The 17,393-nt window shown below is 42.3% G+C and overlaps 1 protein-coding gene across 1 annotated transcript in view; it reads right to left on the minus strand.

The window, feature by feature from the left end:
* The window catches only part of LOC142140578 (cilium assembly protein DZIP1-like), a 79,970-nt gene extending 62,955 nt beyond the window's left edge, over positions 1 to 17,015 (minus strand). The window contains exon 1 of the mRNA XM_075198285.1: positions 16,904 to 17,015. Within this exon, the coding sequence (XP_075054386.1) occupies positions 16,904 to 17,015 (112 nt within the window). The remainder of the gene's footprint in view (positions 1 to 16,903) is intronic.
* Between the last annotated feature and the right edge of the window lie 378 nt (positions 17,016 to 17,393).

Consider the following 17,393-nt stretch of genomic DNA (forward strand, 5'->3'; position numbering starts at 1 on the left):
AGTCTTGACATGGAGACGATGAACATGTAAGTCAGATGAAAATATCAAAATATCGTCCAGGTAGACAATCACAAATTGATACAGAAGATCCCTGAAGATCTCGTTGACAAAATCTTGAAACACTGCGGGGGCATTGCAAAGTCCAAACGGCATGACTAAGTACTCATAGTGCCCATCACGGGTGTTAAATGCCGTTTTCCACTCATCGCCCTTTCGAATGCGGATTAAGTTGTAGGCCCCTCTGAGATCTAATTTAGAGAAGATTTTGGCTCCTCTAATCCGGTCGAACAGTTCTGTGATCAATGGGAGCGGATAGCGGTTCTTGATGGTAATATCATTAAGACGGCGGTAGTCTATGCACGGTCTTAATGAGCCGTCTTTTTTTTTTACAAAAAAGAATCCAGCTCCTGCTGGCGAGGTAGACTTTCTGATAAATCCTCTTTGAAGGTTATCTGATATATATAAAGACATTGCCTTAGTCTCAGGGAGAGCCAGAGGATAGACTCTACCTTTGGGAATAGTTTTGCCGGGAATTATCTCAATAGGACAATCCCATGCTCGATGTGGAGGGAGAGTCTCTGCAGCGGTCTTGCTAAACACATCAATAAAGTCTAAATACGGCTCTGGTAGTTTGAGGTGGGAGTCCAGAGAGAGACGAGGAAGTTGGTTAGGAGGAAGTATTTTCGAGAGGCATTGATTGAAGCATGAGGAGCCCCAGGAGGTAACTTGAGCGTGAGCCCAATCGAATTGTGGTGAATGTTTCCTGAACCATGGTAGCCCTAAAATGATGGAGTTAACGGACTGTGGGAAAACCAGGAACTGAATCCACTCTTGATGGAGAACCCCTACCTGCAACTGAACTGGAGCAGTAGTGTCAGTGATGGAACCATTGCTGACACGGTTACCGTCAACTGCAGTAAGAACCAGAGGTTGCGGCAATGGAGTGCAGGGTATGTGAAGCTTCGACACCAGAGTGGCAGAGATAAAATTTCCTGCAGATCCGGAATCCACAAAAGCAGAACAATTTAGGGAAGAGTCCGAAAATGTGAGGGTGACAGGCATCAGAAAACTGTTATCTTTGGAAGGAGAGGAAGAATGGAGACATGAACCTAGAACAACCTCCCTGGTGTTGCCTAGGCGGTGAAGTTTTCCGGCCTCTTGGGACAGGAAGATAGCAGATGGCCGGGTTTTCCACAGTACAAACACAAACGATTCTTGATCCTGCGTTCTCTCTCATCCCGTGACAGGCGAGAGCATCCAATTTGCATTGGCTCTTCCGCCGGGAGAGCTGGAGATTGAAAACGAGGAGCCAAACGCACAGTGCGACGACCTTGAACCCTCTCCTGAGAGCGCTCTTGAAGGTGAATGTCTACCTTGACACACAAAGAGACCAAGTCGTCAAGCTTGGATGGAAGCTCTTGCGAAGCCAGTGCGTCCTTGATAGGGTCTGACAGGCCTTGCCAATAGGTGGCGGAGAGAGCTTCATCATTCCAGCCTAATTCTGAGGCTAAGGTACGAAACTGAACCGCGTATTGACCTGCAGTTAAGGAACCTTGGCGAAGAGCTAACAAACTGGATGCAGCCGAGGACACACGACCAGGTTCATCAAATACCCTCCGGAAGTTCTCAATGAAAGTATCAGAATGAAGGAGAGATCCATCTCTTCGTTCCCACAGTGCCGAGGCCCAAGCTAGGGCTTGTCCCGTCAGGAGGGAAATAATATAGGCTACCTTAGCTCTCTCAGATGCGAAGTTTTCCGGTGAAAGTTCAAACTGGATGGAACACTGATTTAGGAATCCACGGCATCCTTTGGGATTACCGTCGTATTTCTCTGGGGTTGGAATCCGTAGTGTTCTAGAGGTAGCAAGTACTGCGCTTGGTGGAGCAGCGGCCGGAGCAGGATCAGGAACTGGGGCTGCTGCCTGAGAAGTGCTCAGGGCATCCAAACGGGAAATCACTCCTTGTAAACACTGCAAGAGTTGTGCTTGGTTGGCCTCCTGGCGTTCTACCCGTACTCCTAAATGGATGAGGAGGTCTCGGGATGAGGGTTCTCCGGTACCGTCAGTCATGGCCAGAGTAAACTGTCACGCTGTAGGCCTATGAGGCTGAAGATAATAACACACTAACCGGTATTGGTGCCACTGGTCAAACAGGCGCGGAGTCTAAAGTACCCCTGGTGTTCACCAGGGACCCCCGCAAGGAGGTTTGGACTTCGCAGCAGAGAGCACACAGGTCGCGGTCCTATTAGACAGTTACCAGTGTAGCGTAGAGGGGTCAGACGGTTCCGGGTCACAGCAATCAGGAATATCAGGTACAAAAGGGTAAACCAAAGGAATAGTCGCCAAGCCGAAATCACAGTACAGAATGGGTCACACAGAAGAGTAGAATGGTCGCCAAGCCGGGGTCACAACAGGTAATCAGGAATCAGAATACTCAGGAGTGTGGAGGAATAGGGAAGCCAGGAACACTGGTGGTGAACCTGTTACTCTGGCACCCTAATGGCGCCAGAGGCAGGTTTAAATAGAATCCAAACAGAGGTGATTGGTGGAGAGCGGAGGCGGAAACTGAAGCAGCGTCCCGTTGTCCAGCAACGGGACTGAGGCCAGGGCGCATGCGCCCGCAATCCGGAAGTCCGCGGCAGCCGACGGGGGGATCAGACGTCCGTTCCCAGTCTGACAGGGAATCAGCGGGGACGGCGTCTGACACAGATATGATAGTGACATTTTCCAAGATTCTAAAACTAGAAAATAATACTTATTGTATTATTAAGTTATTGAACATTCATTTCAGTCTGAGAATGTTATTCAGGGTCTGGTTCCTGGTTAGAAATTACTTTCCACATCTAGGTGTTTATGTATGACTTGTGAATACAGAAAAAAGCTATGTTCTAACACAAGAGCAAAAAAAGAAGGTCGCAAGGAATGTTGTGTTGACATTCTGCTGCAACTTGACACGGATCCAAACCTGTTTCATAAAGTAATCACTTGTGATGAGACCTGGATCTTCCAGTACGATCCTGAAACCAAAAGATAGTCAATCCACTGGAAAACACCATCATCACCAAGAATGAAAAAAGCTTCTCAAAACAAGTCAAAATTCAAATTAATGCTCATTGGTTTTTCTCGATATCAAGGGTGTAATTTTGGAATAATGGGCTCCAGAAGGCACAACAGTTAATCAGCATTATTATAAGGAAGTTTTGCAAAAGCTGAGAGAGTCAGAAAGAAACGGCCGCAACTGTGGAAAAATGGTTTCTTTCTTCAGCAGGACAATCAGGGCCGGATTAACCCGAGGTCTAACTGGGCTATAGCCCAGGGGCCTCGGGCATCCAGGGGGCCCTTCAAAGTCCTCAGCAGCATTATTGATCGGTCCGGGGGCGGGGGCGTCCCCAGCCCGTTCAATGCTGCTGAGCACTGTCAGTGCAGTCCTCCGTCCCCGGCGTCGCTCAGTAAATGCTTACACACTAATGCAATATCGGACCTAACAGTCGGTTATAGTGTGATTGGCACGATAATTAGGTGAAAAACCATTAGTATGTATCCAGCTTTAGTTTTTGGCCAATGTCAATTAATTTATTGTTTCAAGTTTCCTGTGCAAATTGGTCATGGTCCTCTACATGGTCTCTGATAACAAGAACAACTGTTATTCCTAGAATGGTTACAGACACTGATATAATGCAGGGAAGTGAAAAGTTTCTTTCATTTTCTCTACTAAACACTGACAAGACCATTGACCTATAAGAAGATCGGGCCTTTGCTACCGAGGAACTGCACATAAAGGCCCATGTGAAGGTGTTAAAAGAGTGTTTTATATTAATTTACATTAGTATTGTAATCTTTGCCTCACCTGTCTGGGAGCTGTAATGATGAGCTCTCTGAGTTTGTTGTTCTTTGTATAGGAAGAGCAAAGAAAATTGTATATAATGTAATTGTTTATTGTCTAGTTCAGAAAAAGAATGATATGCAAGCAGTAAAGGAAGTAAAATAAATGTCTGGTGCAGTGCCACTCTAGATTAAAATATTATGTGTGGTTAACCACATGGTTATAAAATACCACATTAAACTAGGTTTCAGACTTATCAAGAGTAATAATTCCTTCTGCTTTTATTTCTGTTAATATTATTGCATGTTTTTCTTCTATATGTTTCTGTTTGCTTCCCGAAATGCTCCTTTGATTCAAATTGCCTGGATGATGTTAACTACGGTACATACAGTATAACACTATCAGCTACTTAGCCATAATAATTGTTCACAGCAGAGTAAAAAGTAACAAGCTATTAAAATTTAAAGATAAAAGGTACAATGACTTATGCAACTTCCAATGGACCATGGGGTTTGTAGATACACGATCGGTTATGATGGATGCAGGGTGCATTCAATTATAACTCCTGAAACAATCTGGTTGCTAAGTACAGGTGGGCAGGACATAAATATATGTTTGGGCAAAATAAAGACAGCTACTTTCACAGACTACACTTAGCACTGAGCACAGTAAAATCAATGCAAAGTTAAAGGTGTTTTTCTAGTGACTTTTGGTGGTGGCACTTACATTAGTTTGCATGGCATTAGCACCAAATTGCATCAAACATATTTTTCTTACTGGTTTTTGGAACTTTCTGGATTACAGGCTCTTGAGAAAATACTGTTTCACATTGTGCATGTTTTGTTCTTCTTTTGCAGATATGAGTTGGGGACAGCACTGTTTGTAGGGTGGGCTGGAGCTCTTCTCTGCATGGCTGGTGGATTTATGCTTTGCTGCACATTTTCAACAGAAAACATTTTTACAGGTATAAATTATATTTATTTTATAGTATCATGGATCAAAATGTAAAATGCATAATATTAATGAAAAAAAAAAATTGTAATGAATGTTACAGAATTTGTTGTGTGTACATACTAAGAGTAATTTACAAAACTACAAAACTGTGGCCCCAGAGCACAAATGCCACTTTTGAGAGTTATGCACATATTTATATAGTTAGAGGCACAGGGCTGCCACCAGAATTTGCAGGGCCCTTTACCAATGGGACATACAACCCACCCCCATTTTTAAATTGTCCTCTACCTAACATTTGCCCCCCCCCCCAGTTCCAGTTTCTATCTAACCCCTGTAGTAGTTTGCTTACGTCAACACTTCTTGTAGTTTCCATTTGACTACTCTCCATTGACAGCGTTGTGACGTTATTAATTGCATATCAACAATGTTGCAGGGAGCCTCTTTGCCTTGTCGTGGCTCTCTGTCCAGGAGACGGGCACCTCTCTCAGGAAGATGTGCACCTGGGGGGGCTGGGACTGGAGTAATTGGCGGCAGCCATGGGGCCCTGACAGAAAGGGAGTGGAGGTGGACATGCTGCCTACAAGGGCACCCGCTGCCACATACAGCATGAGGCTTCAAAACAACCTAGCCCTCATGATCAGCTGCTGCTTAATAATGGAGCCTGCAATGTCCCTTAATTGATTGTAGAGGCCCCCTCTCCCTATTAAGTGATTGGGCCCAGACCTGGTGGAGCCCTGTACTGCTGTACTCCCTGTATCCCCTGATGGCGGCTCTGTAGGGGCATGGCTTATTGTATCAAGACAGCGGCGGCTGAAGGGTTTAAAATGTTGTTCCTTTTGATGGGAGGAGTTTGATGGATTGAGGCTTAGATTACTGGATATAAGCTAGATGCACAAAATCTACCTCTGGGCCCACATGCTAAATTTAAGATTTCATACTATAGGATACTATAGGATAAGTTATTTAAATTAGCTTTAATAGCTTTAAAGTGTGCATTAAGGTGGGGATGTTATTCTGGTTTAATGGGTGACCAGAGAGCTTTACCTGCACAAAGAGACCTTATTTTTAAACATCATTGTGCCAGCATATTCTGCACAAATCAAGTGTACTTCATATTAAAAGTGCATTATATGCATACAGACACCAATGTAACACATTCTAGGTGCTTGCTTACATTTATAATTTATTAAAGATGGAAATGAGCCTTGAACAAACATTTTAAGGGAAAATGTAAAAGCTGAATTGAGAAGGTGATCCAAAGTGATGGGCAGAATTGTAAGGTGCCATTTCATAGGCAAACCGAGGGAGGGTTTCCTATTGCCTGGAAACCCCCTCCAAGCCTGGTGCACTGTAGAATTGAGGTGGCTGGACCCTGCCCCCGCTTCACACAGCTCTGCTTGAAAAGGGAGAGCTGCATGCACCTAACAGTAGTGCACACAGCATTGCCCATGTATATTATGGGGATAGGAAGAGTTGGAGAGCAGCCAAGCGCTGTCTATAATTATAGCCACGCTCCCATGCATGCTGGTCATGCCCACTGGCGGCGTGGTGTGGAAACCCCCCTCTACAAATCCTGCGTTTGCCCCTGCATTTTTACTTTCTCCATCTTGCGCATTCCCGCCTTTCACCCGCATTTCTGCAAATGGTCATAGAAACACCTTTGTATGCACACTACAAATAGGCAAATTAGCACAAGAAATAAATGCGCTGTGGATCTATATTTTTGCAGCTTTCTAAATAACCCTCTGCCTCTACTGCTCACAAAGTACAACCGTGCTGACCCTTTTTCCAATCAGATATCACAGAATATCTGAGTAAAGTAAAAGTTGAGGAAATTAAGAAATGTATAAAGTATTGCTGATTCTTCACCTTTGACAAGTATTAAAAACAATCAAGAGGCAAAAAGGGGGTCACTGCATTGAACACTGAATTATATTGTGATGCCTTTCAAAATGACCTGAAGCCACCAAGCATCTGCTATAATAATAGACTCGGAGATAAACACAAATCAAAGTAAATGTTTACTAAAGAAATAACAGCTTTACACTATTTTTCTTTCTAGACCATCGTATCCACATAATGCTGCAGCATAGTCCAATATGAGTTCACGTACAAAAACAAAAATGGCAACAAAACTCATGATCCCTCAAGGATCCTCACATGTATACAATAAAAACTCTTTGTCTAAAACATTTTAGTCCTTATATACTGTTACTCTAAATAATATATCATCTGTACCAATTAATAATTTACATTTATTATTATTTTGATGAGGCAAGCTAAGAGGTAATAGTAAGCTTGTAGTGAAATCATCATGTCAAGTCTGTACTGTTTGTGATGCATATTCTTCTTACATGTTGTATCGGTGAATTAGTCTTTTACAAGATCCAGTGTCTCCAGAGAGACTGGAGTTTGTGGGAATTTCAAGGACTCTCGATAAGGCACCTCATGTTTTTTGCTTGGACTTTAGTAATGAAATGTTCCTTTGTTTGTTTTTCTAACAATCCAAGAATGGTACTTAAATTGCTATGAAACCTTTATATCACACATTTGTATGTAATGCTAATGTCTAGTTGATATTTAATTGCATTTATCTCCTACAATATTGACATCTCACAAACTGCTAATTCACTCACACTCATAACTGTTTGATGCTGTTTATGAATATGCATGCATGACACTGCACTGTGGTTCTGTTATCTTGCTGTGATTATAGACTATTTATCTAAGATACCTGGCTTCCAAGAAATTTTCCTTAATAATCTACACTGGGAATTAGACCTGTCTAAAGCTGGGTACACACTACAGGGTTTTTGCCCAATAATCGGCTCAACCAGCCGACATAAGACTGCTTGTTCGAAAGTCGAGTCAGTCACACGATGGTCGAAAGTTTGCCCAAATGGACGATTGTTGCCTCATTAGGTTGGTCATACCGTTCAATATTTTTGTTCCAATGTCCTTTCCGGACAGAACACAAATGCTGACCTAATAAAGGGTTTTATTGGGACCTACAATGCTCACCCATGTTTGTGGAAAGCCAAATCCAAAGATTATTCAAACAGAATGATGCATAACGAGGCGATGCAAGAGCTTGTAAAAGCATGTCTGCCATATCACCCTGGAGCAACTGTGTAATGGGCAAAAAGCAAGATCCAGAACCTGTTGAAGTCGTATAATTGGATGAACGAAAGTATATTGGTTTAATATTGGTTTGCCGTGCGTATTGCGAAGCATACGCCACGTGTTACGTGGCGTGATGCGATCGCACGGTAAAATACGCACGCACACACTCGCATTACAACAGTTAGTTATTTATATAATTTCATATTGGTTCTGTTACACTGTAATTCAGGAGCAGATAGTATTCGGTTTGTTATTAGTCTATATATATATATATATATATATATAGTGATTATATGTACATTGTAGTGTTATTAAAGGTTTAGGTAATAGGAAAGGTGTCATGCCTGATATCATATTGAAGCCCTAATCATCAGCAGCTGTATGGTGCAGTCGGCGAAGAGATCTCACATTGCATACTTTAGTTATTGATATTAGAGAGTAAACCTTTATATGATACTGGCTATGAAAGGAGCAGACCCCCTGGAGAGAAGACCCCCACCTTTGGATTCCTTAGATTGAATCAACCTATTACCTGTCTGGCCTGGACCCACCCAACATCTGGACCTATAGAAACAATCTACGTCATCTCTATTGTTCACAATGAAACACTGACTGTATATATATGCTGCATCTCACTGGGGCCTCAGTCAACTCTGACACAGTATTCTAAACAGATTACTGTCCATCGGGTCCCGTGGGTGCGCATGCGAGCGCATGCAATTGCATTTGGTATGTATTTATCTTTTGGTATTGGCTGTGCTGTACTGTACTTTATCATAATATAATAATGTATTGAATTGTTGACTATTTACATCTGCTAAAATAAATCACTTTGTGCTTTGGACACACATACAATTGATTGGGCAATGCTTATTTTAAAACGATAGAATTACTTTAATAATTTGGGGGCTCGTGAGTTAGGAGTTACGTTACCGGCAGGTATGCAACGCTTACGATACCGGCAGGTATGCAACGCTTACGATATTCGGTTCCTCAACAAAGGGTGGATTGATGGACGCGTCTCATAAAGCAGGAAAGAACGTAATGCGTTTAATACCTGTGGTTCACTGTGTGTTGCGAAACCGAATGTCCGTTGTTGCATAGACTGAAGGATCGCTAATTAGAATCTAGGGACAAGAAAGAAAAATGTTTCTTTTTATTGTCGTTTTATGTTTTAAAGTGTATTGCATTGCTGAGCGTATGTGTATTTCCTGCTGTGCGTACGCGAACTTCCGGTAGATTTTCCACGTGGTTAAACAATCGGTTTGATAGTTATACATACATAGTATAAATCACTTGTGAAAACCTCTGGGACATTATGACTATTGTTGGGAATTCTTTTATTTTCTGCGCAGAAAAGGTGTATGTCGTGTGATTTGTTGACTTTAAATACACTAAGGGTTTATCTATTGCAAAATAGAGTGTCAGTTGCTGTTTGACGAGGCAGGTGCCCAACTGGTATACGGTATACAAGGCAGGTATACCGGGGGGCGGAAACTGAATAAGTTTTTGCGACGTGCACCCAAGGGTAATTGCATCGTTTACTGATAATTAGTATCTGTAAGCGTTGCAATTGCACCGCACGGCACGGATATTTCTGGGACCCGATATGGTGGCAGAATATTGAAAGCCGTAATTGCGACTTGGGAGCAACGGGGAGGAATTACGTTGGTAAGGCTGGTAATTGACTTTACCGGATGCTACCAGTTGTAATAAACTCAACAGATTTTGTTGGAGAGTCAGGGGTGATCAGGAAGCTGATAACCCCTTAGTCCGCATTGATATTTCTGTATTAGGGGTCCTTGTTTAATACAAGAGGAAGCGAGTGGACGCGGCTTGTAGCAAATACGTCCACAGGCCGGTAAAATATCTCTAGCGGTAGTGTTGAAATTTGTGGCAGGATATTGTATTATATTTCTGGAACCCTATTTTGTGGCAGGATATTGTATTATATTTCTGGAACCCTATTGCTCAACATGGGTGCTAAGCATACGCTAGAGATGGCCAATTTACTGCCTAAAGAAGGCCTTATTGATTCAGCGAGATGTCTCATGTGTAAGAAATATGGTGCATACGCAACTGTGTATTGTGACACGTGGGTCAAGATGACCAAAGACTCTGATAGGCCTTTCCCAACAATAGGGAGTTTTAATGCAGAGGTACTAAATAACGTAAAAGATAAAGTACGGTTGATTAAGTCAACGAAAGTGAGAAATGCACATAATCAGTGTTTAAAATCGTGGCAAATGGAAGGTAGCACGTGGCAGAGCAGCGAAAGCACAGCGGAAGTGAGTGTAAGGAAAAACACGTGTTCAGCGGAAGTAAGCGTACCGGAAACAAGCATTCCGGAAGTGTGCTTTGCAAAGCATGGCGAACTGAGCGCAAACACGCCCCCGATAAATTCAGTCGGGGCGGGAAGTACAGCCAATACCAAAAATGTGAAAACTGTAACTAGTAACGTGTATGTTGTTTTAAGTATTGTTAAAAGTAATGTTTCAGGACAAAGAAATGGAACGGTCCCACCAGGGTGAGAATAATGAAAAGGTTAACACAGGGGGAGACATCCATTGTACTGCAGCAGCAATTTCAGCAACTAGTTTTAGTGATTTGGTAGACTTACATCCTGTCTGCACAACAGCAGTTCCCAATGGGAAAGCAGACAGGAATAGTGATGTTCCCTTAAAACATGTAGCAAAGCATGATCCATGCACTAGGTCTGAAACATTTTCAATTTTGTCTGATTTCCCTGATCCTAGGAAAGATTTGGCCAAATGTCAGCAGTTTATTAGATATTATGGTAATATGTACGACCCAACTAATAACGATTGGCGAGTATTATTGAAGACCTGTCTTCTTCTCAATACTGATATACAAAAGTTCATTAAGGATTGTATGTTGGAGGAGGATGAATCCTTAACCGAGGATGATAATCAGGACAATATCAGACAAATAATCACACGGTTGGCCATATATTTTCCAGTGATAGTGGACTGGAGTAAAGTTTTTACTATCAGGCAAAAGGATAGTGAAAATGCAACAGACTACTTTTGCAGGGCTCTGATGGAGATGGTCAAATATACTGGGGTATCAAACATAAAAGATAATGAAGATTACAGAGAGGTTGCTGTTAACGTTCTAATGGGTGGACTCAGGGAAAACTTGAAAAAAAGGGTGCAAACTTCATTACCAAACTGGAGAGGAATCACTGTAAGTGCTTTCAGGGAGTCAGTTATAGGACATGATAAAAGTATGAATAAACAGAAAGAGACACTAAGTGATAGAGTAATGATGGTAAGTATCCCAGCACTAGAGGGACTGCACACCCGACCACCAGCATACAACCCACATAATAAGAAACATAGAAAAATCAGGTGTTTTAAGTGTAACGAAGAAGGCCATTTCGCAAGAGATTGTAAAAAGGAAGAGAAACAACATGAGTTGAGGAAGTGTTTTCAATGCAATAAAATAGGACACCTAGCAAAACATTGTGCAGACATGACAGGGATGTGTTTCTACTGCCGTAAGAAGGGACACATGAGTAGGAACTGTGTAGAGAGAAGAATGGATACCTGGGTTGGAAATCACATAGACATCCACAAAGGAGGCGTACACTTCTCTCAGAGGTTCCCCTACAATTGATTGCACACTCTGTAACAACTAATATTCTGGGGGAGAAATATAGCCGACTCTAGAGTTAAACTGTGGTAAGTATTAGTGTGCAGGGAACGGCTTTAAAAAGGTAATCTTTGTTGATTTTGTTTGTTCGTTTTATGTTGTCACATGTTTGTTTTCCTAAATCGCTGGCCGATGGCAAAGAATAGAAATGTTTGTTTTGTTTGCTCTTTTAAGATAACTATCTTGTCTTTCTTCTCACAGGTAAAGGGGACACAAAAGGAGTATAGACTTAGTGATAAAAAGGGGAGATAGAGAAATAGAAGAATCACTCTTGAAAGACAAATTAACAATAGACAATTGGAACACTCTTTTGTTTTAGGCTGCAGTGTCTCATGATAATTTGTTTGGCTGAGAATCATTATCCAACAATGAAATATGTACATACTTTGCTCCAAGATATTGTTTTATGTATTTCAGAGAAAATATGAGTCACTAAGAGTAAATTTTTACATTTCTCTATCATAAGTTAGAAAAGTCCGTTGAAAAGGTATGTAGTCAATGAGATACCGAGTTCTTAATGAACAAATGACGGACGACACTGGATTGCACTGTTAAGACCCCCTCGTCAAGTATGGGGAGGGGTCATAGTTAGCAAATAGCTAAGGGGAGCAGTGGAATGAATACAGCCATTTCCCCATAGAGTCAGAGTCCAATCCAGCTGTCATTTTGTTGTAAAAATCTCCCTTTCTACATGTATGTTTGTATTCAAATCTTTGTATTCCCATCATTCATTGCTTTCCTATTTCTCATTCTTTACAGAAACACTAGTCTCTCTCTCTCTCTCTCTCTCTCTCTCCCCCTCCTCTCTCTCTCTGCTCTTGTAGAGATAAAATCAGACACAGTCTCAACAATGGGGCTAAAACATATTTTTATTTTTTTTACATAAGACAAATTCAGAGATACACATACTAGATTGACATAAGTTACAGAAACAGTCAGGGGTTTTGTTTTCATGTGTATAGAAACTGCTGACTTTTAAGCAGAAAGGTTCTGTTGTGGAAATACAATTCATGTTTTAAAGATTGCATATCTGGTTTGTTGTTTTTTTTTGGTGTTTTATGATTCGTGCCTCCTGTACAAAATTGTGCCTTTATATGGATGCACAAAGGGTGGGAAGGACAGGAGGACAGAAGAATGCTAGAGGTTAGGCATACAGATATGCATCTCTGTATAGAACATTGGAGTAGGATTTTTACTACAAGATACGACATAATGTGAAACCCTAGAAAATGTAGAATTTTCGTGTTTTATATTTTTCACTGTTAGACAGACATGTACTGGATACTGTTATATTTGAAGAAAGTGTTATAGAAATAGACCCCTTTGCCTTTCCCACCTAGTCAAGTAGCTGAATATGAGGTACTGAGAATGACATGTGAGTTGGCAGAGGGAAAATCGATTGATATACATTGGTCTTTAGCATTTTCTAGTCTAGAGGGCGATGTTGAGGGGACTGAGAAATCGTTGTATAGCAATACCAGCACATGATTAGGACACTACATAGAGGACTTTATACAGTGACACAGTTACCAACTGAAGTAGCTGCTAGTAACGTCCACACTTACACACACGACCAATACATGGCTGTCACACCAGGGCGAACATAGCTGTCAAATAGACAGCAGGGTTGTATGTGACAGTTAACAAATCTATGTTTTGTTTTGTTTTTCGTTGTATTGTTTTAGTTTTAAAATGTGAACACACACACACACATGCACGCATACACATATTGGTTAATATAGGAAGATTTGTGTTACCTGAGGGATAAACTGTCTGGAAGGTGAAGAGATGTGGTGAGGAGTCTGGTGGACTCTGGAGAGATGGACAAGGTAGACCAATAGAGCCATCCCATATCCCTCCTGCTGATGGGTTTCCTCCAGGTAAAACAAATACACATCATCCAATTACCACCATGCAGGATCCTCAAGTATACACTGGTGTACCAATGAAATATGTCTGGGTAGAGGTGTATTGAAATGTGTCTAATGTATTACTGTATCATACTCAAAGCTTTTGTTATTCAATGTGATAGTCCTAGAGTTATAATAGATGATAGGGTTATTCATGTTATTAATAATAGATGTATAATGTATGAGTAGTGGTAACAAATCACATACTTTCAATTAGCCATAAACCAGTGTGAACATAAAGTAATGGTACTCGGTAGAACGAATTGAATAGAATAAGAGTTGGAACTTGATTGAAGTGACTGATAGCTTCGGCCACTAGTCCTTTCCCGCTACCAAAAGATCACTCCTGGGCAGACTCCTAACCTGTCAGTTTTTGAAATGTTCTTGACCCCTCGTGAGATGAGATTGTAACTGGGAGGCTAGGTTAGACCTTGACAGAAGGTAAATAGTGAGACAGCAACCAAGAACGTCCAAAACACTGTTTCCTGAAAGGTCACACTAACTGTCAGGATGTTGGATCAGGAGAGTAAGCTGTGGAGCAGAAATTTCTTAAGCTTAGTTTATTTGACAGACAGGTACCAGGTGTAGGCTACCAGCGTCAAGGCTTCAAGGGTAGCAGAGACACACTGGTGCCCATTCCACCCACTGCAGAGGGGCCAACACTCAGAGAAGGGTCCAAGGGCACTCATGAGTCTGTACTGGAAGGCCTCGAATGCAGTTAGTAGCACCTGAGCCAAAGGCTAAGATTGTTGTCCAGCATGAAGTTGTAGTTTTTTCTGTTTTGTGTTCTCTCATTTCATTTTCTTCTCAGGGCGGTTAATTCTTTTGATTATTAGCAGGTGACAGAGACTGGTTCAGGTAATGATGAGGAGGTATTGGGGAGGAAGAAGTTAGTAGCATAATCAGTCCAGTCAATTACTCTATTCAATTCAGGGGTAAAGGAAAATTTAGAAACCTTGGAGCTTGGAGAAAGTGCAAGGGGCTATTGTCTGAGTAGCATTACGTCCGTAATTACGGTGACCCCATGGCTAGAAAAGAGATACACCCAGCGATGCCAGTCCAGTAATATTCGGACTTGAGCAGGCATCCTTGAGAATGATTATCATTCTTGGGAGGGTAAGGTTTTAGACCAAACAAAGTGCTGGGTGTGCTCACACGTGCCTCAGTGATTATATCAAGTAGGATTAGTTCTCTTTCCACTAAATACTCTTGAGGTACCCGAACTATAGGTGGGAGGTCACTAGGGAAAAAGTAGGACACCTAGGTCCCTTAGTCTGAAGTCTCCCAATGATTTGCAAACCGATCACTGTTCAATCTGAGTATTGGGAGACTGGGAAGAACGAACAGACAATAGCCCGCCCACAAGTGTTGATGAAAAGAACTCATGACATTATTAGAAGTGTGTATTTTAACGCAGGCTGAAGGAGATTGCATATGACATTATTGATAGACATAGGATGATGCTATTGATGAACATGAAGTGTTTAAATGTATTCTGAGCTTAAAGACATGCGTTGGACAGAAGAACCTGTTAAACTTGAAGAACTGTAGTAGAGAATTCTGTATAGCTGATACATGTTCTACTGTACCTTGTACCTTTCCAAATAATGTATTAAGTGTTTTATTGCACCCTTGAAGGGCATATAAAAGGTTATCTCCAAGCTCCAGAAGTGTACGGTTTAAAAAAAAAAGAAAAAAGAAATCGTTTAGAGGATTAAGACTCTCTCTTATGATAACTTGTTCAGATCTATAAACAGCGTGGACATACACCAAAGGGGATTTGTATTACATAACAATGAAACGTGGTACTGAGATCCTGCTTATAACATCTTTAAGGTGATAGTTTATTATAGTATCAAAGGGTGGACTGTTGAAGTCGTATAATTGGATGAACGAAAGTATATTGCCGTGCGTATTGCGAAGTGTACGCCACGTGTTACGTGGCGTGATGCGATCGCACGGTAAAATACGCACGCACACACTCGCATTACAACAGTTAGTTATTTATATAATTTCATATTGGTTCTGTTACACTGTAATTCAGGAGCAGATAGTATTCGGTTTATTATTAGTCTATATATATACCTGCGTCTCCCGGCAGCTAAGCCCATCACGCCTTGCGGCGGTTCTTGGTAAACACCGGGGAGTTCGTTAGACTCCGCACCTCAGGTAAGCCTGCGCTAATCAAGAATAGTACATAATCCAGCTAATCCGTTACAGTTAGCTCTGTCTATGGATTCAGCGGCAAAAGAAACTACTGGAGCATTTAGTGGGAAGAATGGAGAAGCAAGAGGCTAACCAAGAGCAACTTCTAAAATTTCTCCAGAGTTTATCTACCCGGTTGGACATCATTCAAAACACCTTGGTGGCTACTGGACCTCCTGCACCGGTGATTGCGGCCCTGGACCCCCTGCCTGCAGCAGCAGCTTCTTCCTCTCAATTGCAGATACGTAATCCGCCTAAGTTCGATGGAGACCCAAAATTTTGCAGAGGATTCTTGATCCAATGCTCCATTTAATTTGAGCTGCTGCCGGGGAATTTTCCTTCCGAAAAAGCTAAGGTGGCCTATGTGATATCGCTGCTGTCTGGTCAAGCCTAAGCATGGGCTTCCCCTTTATGGGAGAGGAATGATCCCATTTTGCATAATTTCTCCACCTTCTTGTCCACCTTTAAGAAGATTTTTGATGAGCCGGGAAGGGTGTCTAATGCCGCTACCGGCTTATTGCGTCTTCGCCAAGGAAACCAGTCTGTCGGGCAGTATGCGGTCCACTTCAGAACTATGGCCTCTGAACTCCGTTGGAATGACGAGGCTCTCGTGGCTACGTTCTGGCAGGGTCTTTTGGATCGGATTAAAGACAAGCTGGTATCTCAAGAACTCCCTACGTCTCTGGATGATCTCATCTCCCTCTGCGTTAAGATTGATTTACGTTTCAAGGAGCGTAATTCCGAGAGGGAACAATCTCGGCGCAGTATGATTCGCTTAGCTCCAAGCACGTGTTCTTCCTTCCGAAGAACCGATGCAATTGGGGAGGACCCCTTGTCGGCCAAAGAAAGGTAGAGGAGATTCCGAAACAAGTTGTGTCTATATTGTGGAGAGAGCGGCCATCTTCTGAGTTCCTGTCCCAAACGTCCGGGAAACGACAGGGCCTAATGTGTTCGGGAGCTGTGTCGTTGGGCCTCCTTACTCAGTCTCCCTCAGTTCTTTGTAGTAATGATTGCCTTACCATTCCCATTTCTTTACAGTCAGGACGATATACCTTCTCTCAGTCCGTACTCCTTGACTCTGGAGCCGCAGGGAATTTCATTTCAGCTGCTTTGGTAAAGCAATTCTCCATTCCCACACAAGCTTTAGAACAACCTAAATCCCTTCTGGCCATCGATGGGGGAAGAATTCCTGAGGGATCCATCCTGGTACGTACCACTCCTCTCCTTCTCCAGATTGGAGCACTCCATCAGGAGAATATCTCTTTCCTCGTAATCCAGATATCTACCAATCCAGTCATCCTTGGACTTCCGTGCCTTCGTCTCCATTCCCCTACCCTAGACTGGCAGTCCAATCATATTTTATCATGGGGGCAACATTGTTTTACTCATGGTCTTCCAAAGGTGGTTCCCAAGGGAAGTCCCAAATGCCACAAGAAATTACGCTTGGCACTTCTACCTGAACCCTACCAAACCTTATCCGATGTCTTTTGTGAACAGGAGGCCACGAGACTCCCTCCGCATAGAATTTGGGACTGTAGTATAGACCTTGTGCCTAGAGGCCGTGTGTATCCTCTCTCTGTTCCTGAATCTAAGGCCATGGAGGACTATGTTCAAGATAATCTAGGAAAAGACTTCATTCGGAAATCCTCTTCTCCTGCAGGGGCAGGCTTCTTCTTTGTAAAAAAGAAAGAAGGGGGTCTCCGC

The sequence above is a fragment of the Mixophyes fleayi genome, chromosome 2, assembly GCF_038048845.1.
Source record: "Mixophyes fleayi isolate aMixFle1 chromosome 2, aMixFle1.hap1, whole genome shotgun sequence".
Classification (NCBI taxonomy): Eukaryota; Metazoa; Chordata; class Amphibia; order Anura; family Limnodynastidae; genus Mixophyes; species Mixophyes fleayi.